The sequence below is a fragment of the Uranotaenia lowii genome, unplaced genomic scaffold (genome assembly GCF_029784155.1).
Source record: "Uranotaenia lowii strain MFRU-FL unplaced genomic scaffold, ASM2978415v1 HiC_scaffold_96, whole genome shotgun sequence".
Taxonomy (NCBI): Eukaryota; Metazoa; Arthropoda; class Insecta; order Diptera; family Culicidae; genus Uranotaenia; species Uranotaenia lowii.
Genome location: NW_026598933.1, coordinates 92,386 through 100,000, shown reverse-complemented (window position 1 = coordinate 100,000; position 7,615 = coordinate 92,386). Strand labels below are relative to the sequence as shown.

Below are 7,615 nucleotides of genomic sequence, written 5' to 3'. Positions count from 1 at the left end.
AAATTGTTTTACATGAATAGGGGTACAAATTAATTGATTTTAAAACCTTTTTTTCATTGATTCATAGCACGTGCACGTTTGAATTGATTTCCCACACCAATGAATTTGAAATGACTTTTTACATCAAAAAGTAAACATACAACCATATTATTTGATTCTTAATTTTTTCTGCTTTCTCACTTTACCGGCGCATTTTGACTGTAAGATATATGAAGTACTAATGACCATTGGAGACATGCTGCTTCTTGTATGTCTTCAGGTTTTTCAGCTTCTGATTCGCTGTACCATTCCGATCGATGCCCCAGCTTTATCCGCCAAATCTCATATGGACATAAGAGTGCCCCAAATGACCCGACTATTGAAAAAGTTATGCGCTGCAGGCTAAAATTGATCCTAGGCCTAGTACAAGATCCCATGCCAAATTTGGGCCAGATCGGATCACGGGAAGGGGTCACTCAACGAGCCTGAAGTTTGTAACATGAACAACTAGTTTTTCATCAATAACTTTGGTTCCCGTCGACCGATTTCTTTCAAAACGGCAAATTGACAAATATTTCATCCGGAAAAATGCATTTAATAAGAGCTACTATAAAAAGTTATTAGGCTTCAAAAATGGGATAACTTTTTTAAGGATGGTATTCATCACTGTTAATGAGTCGAGGCGGTCGAACATATCGACGCCTCATTAACAGTGATGAATACCATCCTTTAAAAAGTTCTCCCATTTTTGAAGCCTTATTCCTTTTTTATCTTAGCTCTTATTGAAATGCATTCGTCGGATGAAATATTTGTCATAGTTTAGGCTTTAAGAAACCCCGTTTTCAAAAGAAATCGGCCTAAGGGGACCAAAGTTATTCATGAAAAACTGGATTTTCATGTTATCCCGAACAAAATGTCTCAAAATCCCATAAAAACTATAGGCTCGTTGAGCGACACTTTCCCGTGATCCGATCTGGCCCAAATTTGGCATGGAATCTTGTGCTAGGCCTAGGTTAAATTTTAGCCTGCGGCGCATTACATTTCACAGGTTTTGAATTTCCCATACAAATTTGGGTCAGTCTAATGGACATCGATCGATTCCGGTTGATGAAGTTGATTACCTTACGGTCCAGATTTGGGTCAGATAGTCCTACGCCAAGATTCGCCTTTTAGTGCAAAAAAAATTGAGAAATTGAAAATTGACCAAGACTATAAAAAACAGCTCCTTTTGAAAATTTGTCAAAAATTCTGTGTTTCGTATTTTGACAATTTCAAGATGCGAGGATGTGCCAAATTACTTTAATTTTTCAATCCCCTCGAAATTTATCTGGTGTGACTATAACAATTTCGACGATTCATTAATTGAAAAGTACGGTTTCAACGCCGCTCTTTTATATTTTTTGTGGTCATGATCTTAAAAAAACTTCAAAAAAATATATCCTCATGTGCAACGTATAGCTTCTAACTTCAGCTTTCTTGGACTCTAATTGAATTTTTTTTGCATGCTGATCTACTGTCTTTTTTTCCGAAGCATGTTTATTTTCGGATTTTTGCCTTTCTAACAGAAAGGTTTGGTTATCGGTCGATTTGAGAGATCATTAATTATGGGTGTTGGATTGCGACGGATATCAATCGATAAGCAAATCCTCGATCTTGTAGGAATATAGCTAAAAGCTAAACGTAAACTTTTATTTGCAATTCTTTGTTTATATAAAAATGTCATTACTTACATTTGGTAATCTATCCGTATTTTTAACAATCCAAGCGTTTATATATTTTTCTCACTTTGTGGGTTTTCTCTGTTTAATTCGTAATAATTCATTAAATTTTAGTTCATATTATCAAAGGTAAAGTTACTTACGAACTAATCAGTATATGGTAAACTATAAAACTACAAGTGTTAATAAAAGGTTCGACCACGATGACCACGCAAGTTTTCTCCACTCTGCCTAACGTTCTAATGATGATCTGCAGTTTTTCCTGAATGTCAGTCGTTGCCCTCACGGTGACAGTCGCTCACGTCAATAAGCCCCCACCTACTTAGGGTCGGCCATAGTCGCGGTAACATCCTCCCCTCCGTAAGGCAAGTGATTATCAGGAGCCTTACTGTTGGTTAAGTTAAGAAGCGCTATTTTGGCCGTTGGTCTCGTAATCGTTCCGGTAGAGGTTTGTATAACAGCTCGACGTATGCGTCCATCGGAACCCTTGATGACCTTAAGTACACGTCCTCGTACCCCATCCATTGCGAATCGTTTCGTCAATCACCACGACTAAATCCTGTTCCTCCAGTGGCTTCGTCTCTTCGAACCATTTCGTTCGCCTTGCGATTGTAGGCAGATATTCTCGTATCCAGCGGTGCCAAAAGATATCGATAAGATGTCGGTTATGGTTATAGTCATCTCTGGTAGCTTCCTTAGGGTTTAAGGTTGACATCTTTGGTTGAACAGTCCCACTTGAGTTGAGTAGGATAAAATGATTTGGCGTCAGTGCCTCCTGTGACTCCGAATCCAGCGATATGAAAGTGAGCGGACGAGAATTGACTATGGACTCAGCTTCGATAAGGACAGTGCTGAAGGTTTCTTCATTTGGTGTTCTTGAGGTGGACATCGCGAAAAAGGCTGTTTTAACTGACCTCACCATTCGTTCCCAAACTCCTCCCATGTGAGGCGCGGATGGAGGATTGAAGTACCATTTGGTGGACGAGTTCGTAAAAATGTATGCCAACTCTGTGTTTATCTGTTTACACTCCTCTATCAGGTCGTTTCTCGCTCCCCAAAAATTGGTACCGTTGTCGGTGTACACTTCTATCGGGATCCTCTTCTAGCGACAAACCGCCTCATGGCCATTTTGCACGAAATCGTTGTCAGAGAATGCACAACCTCGAGGTGTATTGCTCGAATAGTCAAGCATGTGTATAATGCTACCCATCGTTTTACGGTGCTGCGGCCAATTTTCACAGTCAAAGGTCCAAAATAATCGAGGCCTACAAACGAAAACGGACGGAAGAAAGCTCCTAGTCTAGCGGTGGGAAGTGGGCTCATTCGTGGAACAACAGGCTTAATTTTGTAGACGTTACAGTGCATACATTCCTTTTGGACTTGGCGTAGCAAAGATCTTAGTCTTGGAACGTGAAATCTTTGTCTCACTTCATTGATAACAGTATCGGTGTTTTGATGTAAAGACTTTGCGTGGTACCATAGTACAAGTAACTTGGTTGATCGATGATCTCGCGGAAGTATTATAGGGTTTCTAGTTTCGTACGATAGGAACGCAGCGGCGCTGATTCTCGTCTCCATCCGCATTATTCCATGCTCGTCGAGAAAAGGCGAGAGTTTGGCCAGAGGGCTATTACGTTTCAATGTCCGATCATCTTTAGGAGAACTTTGCACTAGAACCTCTATTTCTTCTGGATACGTTTCCTTTTGTACAGTGCGAAATATCAGTCTTTCGGCCGCCAGGTATTCGTCTCTGCCAAAGATAATGTTTGGATTTGTTAGTTTTTTGGCTTTGCAGAGAACAATGTTGAAATAACGATGAACATATCCTAGAGCGTGAACAAGTCTATTCCATTGGGAAAAACGTTCCCATTTGATGTCCAGAAGATTGCCATGGGTTACGTGATGAACGGTGATGATTTCTGGTTTACGTATCTTCAGTTCTGTGTTAGGGTCCGTATGTTTCGGATGTTGTGTTGGCCATTTTTCTTCGACGTCGTAGAGAAAACTAGGACCCGACCACCACCTACTACCCGACGACAAGTCTGGCCCTGATCCCCACTTGGTGGCCTCATCTGCTACGTTATGCTTAGATGACACCCATCTCCAGTCACTGGCATTCGTTTTTTCGAGAATTTCTCCCACTCGGCAAGATACGTATTGATTATATTTCCTTACATCTGAGTTGATCCACGCTAATACAGTTTGAGAATCTGTCCATGCGATCCTTCGCGAGATGTTTAATGAGCATGTCTGCTCCACATACTCCATCAATCTGCTTCCAACCACTGCAGCCTGGAGCTCTAATCTGGGTATCGACACTGTTTTGAGCGGTGCGACTCGGGATTTAGCGGTTACTAATACACACGACACCTTATCGTGAAATTCGGATCGCAAGTATGCGGCGCAAGCGTAGGCAGATTCGCTTGCATCTACGAAGACGTGAAGCTGAAGCAAACCAATCTCGGCAGTATTCCGCGATGGAAAGTACTGTCGAGGAATCCTTATCAGGTTGAGTTGATTGAATAGAGAGACCCATTGTAGCCACCGGATTTGAAGTTCCTCAGGAACCTTCTCGTCCCACGCCTTTTTGCTGCGCCAAACATCCTGGATCAGGACTCGTCCGTGTATGGTGAAATGGGAGAGTAGGCCCAACGGGTCGTAAAGAGACATGACCACACGAAGGACTTCTCGCTTGGTCGGCCATTCCGGGACATGTCCCAGATTCGATGAGTATGTAAATGCGTCTTCCTTCCGTAACCACAGCATACCCAATATTCTTTCGGTCTGAGTTGAATCACCTGCATCGATTTTTTTAACTGCCGAAGGGTCCTTTTCACCAACTGCTTCCAGAACTTCGGTGGAGTTCGACGACCAAGAGTGGATCTCGAAGCCGGCCTTTGCGTGTACGAGTTTTACCTCAAGTGCTCTCTCAATGGCCTTTTCTGGACTGTCGAAGCTCTCCAGATAGTCATCCATGTAGTGTCGCTCAATTATAGATATTGCCGCATCTGGATATTCTTCAGCATGTTGTCGAGCGTTTAGATTCTTAACATATTGGACGGAACATGGTGAACTTGCAGCTCCAAAAGTAGCTGCCTTCAAGAAATAAGTCTCTGGCTCTTTGTCCGGGTCACTTCGCCACAAAATTCTCTGCGCCTGTACGTCTTGGTCTCGAATAAATACACGATGGAACATCTCGCGTATATCGGCACACACGGCAATTTTACGTTCGCGAAACCCACTCAGTATCTTGGGAAGAAGTACTAGAAGATCCGGTCCCTTGAGCAACATCGTATTCAAACTTATTCCGTTGACCTTCGCAGCAGCATCGCAGAATATCCTCACCTTACCGGGCTTTTTTGGGTTGACCACGAAACCCAACGGCAAATACCAAACTCGACGTGGGTCCGCTGCTTTAAGCTCCGCAGGTTTCGCCTTGATCAAATAGCCCTTTTGCTGGTATTCCATTATTTGTCTTGCAACACTTTCTCCAATAATCGGATCAGCCTTCATCCTTCGTTCCAAACACCGGTTTCTTTTAAGAGCCATGTTATAGCTGTCGGGAAGTTCGAAGTTGTCATACTTCCATAAAAGACCAGTTTCGAATCTTGCCCCTACTTTCTTAGTCGTCGCTTCCAATATGTCACGTGCTCGTTGATTTTCCGCCGATTCAAGATCACAGTGATTTGAGATTCCAATGCTGTCAAATGTAAATGACTGTTTGACGATTTTATGGAGATCTTCAAGTTGAGAGGAACAATTACAAATGTGCAGACTGAAGTTATTTACCGACTGAGGATGATACGTAACAGGTCCATGAATCACCCATCCCAGACGGCATCTGGTCGCAATTGGTTCGCCGAATTTTCCTTCGCTTCTTCTGAGCGCTACCGCTAGATGAGCATTGTCGTTCCCAATTAATATCTGTAGAATAGCATCATCATAGTCACTCACCGGAAGTCCAGCCAAATGTGGAAAACGAGAAGATAATTGTTTGAATTTCAAAGTTTGTACCGGAAGCGACAGCTTCTGTACGGTGCGAATGTTTGTCAGAGGAAAACGTCGGGAGTTAGATTCTCCGGATACTTCCAGGGATACCCATTTTGAATTCGGCTCGTCTCGCGTAATGTCAGCGGTCCATGAAAGACACAGGCGACCTGCAGCTCCATCCAGCTCTAATGCATCAGCGATGCTATTCTCTATCAACGTTATTGACGACCCGTCGTCCAGGAATGCATACGCCTTTATTGACCTCGCTGGGCTATGTAGAGTTATGGGGAGTATGCGGTAAAGCGAAGGACGTCCTTCCAGTCGATGATAGTTTGCCGTAGCAGATGTGCTCGAAGGGGGTGCCTGTTCCCCGGAAACATGAAGAAGCGAGTGATGCTTAAACTGGCAACCCTGTACGCCACACACCTTTTTCAACTTGCAAGGTCGGCGGCCGTGTTGGAAGAGGCAGTTGCGACACAAAAAGAGGTTGTTCACGAGTTCCCAACGTTCGTTAACATCCAATTTCCGGAACTCCTCACAATCTCGAACCTTATGCCCCATCCTCGAACATATTTTACAGCCTTTTTCTTCTGGTTGCGTGTGCAACATGTGCAGTTTTTGATCCGAATTAACTCCTTCATTTTCCTCGCTGATGTCATGAGCGTAGACAAAATGCCTCTCCTTGTTCTTAATCGCTTTTGATCCGTATGATGAACGAATTCCTGCAGGTATAGTGACATCGCTAGCTGCCTTGGTCAGGACTGACATATACTGAGCAAAGTGGCGTAAATCTACTACTTCATACTGTTGCTTATATAATGCCCAGTCCATTTTATAATTATCCGGAAGTTTCTCCACTAGCTCGAATAGAAGCGTAGGATTGTTTAAATGTGCCTGTTGTTGTGCCGCCTCGAGATGGTCCTTGAGGTTTTGTACGATCAAGCCAAACGATATCAGAGATTCCAATTTGTCTGATCTGGGTGCAGGAGCGTCTCTTACTTTTCGTATCAAAGAGTGAACCAAAATTTCAGGACGACCATACAGCTGTCTGAGTGTTTCTATCACCATCGGTAACGCGGCGGGAATAAGCAGCTTACTCCGAACTGCTTCCAATGCATTTCCTCGAAGGCATCGTTGGAGGCGTATCGTGTTGTCAGCGTCCGAAAGTCCATAAGCTTGGGAGGTGTTCTTGAACGCGCTGTAGAAGAGAGGCCAATCCTCGGGGTCGCCAGAAAAAACGGGTAGTTCCCTTGCCACTATCTGTACTGGGGGCGAAGGATAGGCGTAGTGCTGCGCGTATTCCAAGGCTGGATTTCTAATTTCATTCGGCGTGGCAGTTGGTACGGGGATGTTTGGGCGTGCCGGAGGTTTAGCGACGTTTGCTGGTAGTGAATATGAAGCTGGCGCGATGCTCGGGATTATATTCGAATAATCTGGAAGGCCCGTGGATGTCTGTTTTTCCCTATTGTAGCACCCATTGCCGGTATATGTAGTAGAAACTACCGATGTCGGTAACATAAAACTTTGAGCAAAACCAACCCGAGACGCTGGCGCACTTAAACCGAACCGTTGGTTGCAGTCGGTTGTTCTTCTCTGTTAGAGATGGATGGTATCAGATTGTAATAGGGAATCGAGTTCGCAGAAATATTGGCCGAAACGTCGTAAGCAGAGTGTCTGGTACCGACTGGTGTAGGCGAGATATTAAAACTTGGAAGTACCGACGTAGTAACTGGGATAGTTTTCGGCACAGCTCCTGTACAAACAAGAGGCGTTGTAAAAGAATCGCGAACTATAGTGTTAGCTGAATGATGAGTACTGGGTTGAGAAACTATACACATACTGGCAAGTGAGCTAGTCAGGTTGTCCTGCGGCACACTAGGCGAGTTCAATAACGTGTAATCGATATTCGTCTGGGCGGCGGTAGGCAT

General features: G+C 43.8%; 1 protein-coding gene across 1 annotated transcript; it reads right to left on the bottom strand.

Moving 5' to 3' along the window:
- Window positions 1–2,783: 2,783 nt before the first annotated feature.
- Window positions 2,784–7,615, bottom strand: LOC129761002 (uncharacterized). The gene is made up of 2 exons (XM_055758702.1): window positions 7,406–7,615; window positions 2,784–7,280 (listed from the first exon to the last, which is right to left on the bottom strand). The coding sequence occupies exons 1-2, from the start codon at window positions 7,613–7,615 to the stop codon at window positions 2,784–2,786; spliced, it is 4,707 nt and encodes a 1,568-aa protein (XP_055614677.1).

Bases quoted from the DNA above. Each gene is read 5' to 3' on its own strand.
- LOC129761002 (XM_055758702.1), bottom strand. From the start codon at position 7,615: ATGCCTACCGCCGCCCAGACGAATATCGATTACACGTTATTGAACTCG. The intron at 7,281-7,405 runs GTACTTCCAAGT...CATCTCTAACAG, and splicing joins CTATCCCAGTTACTACGTCG to AGAAGAACAACCGACTGCAA.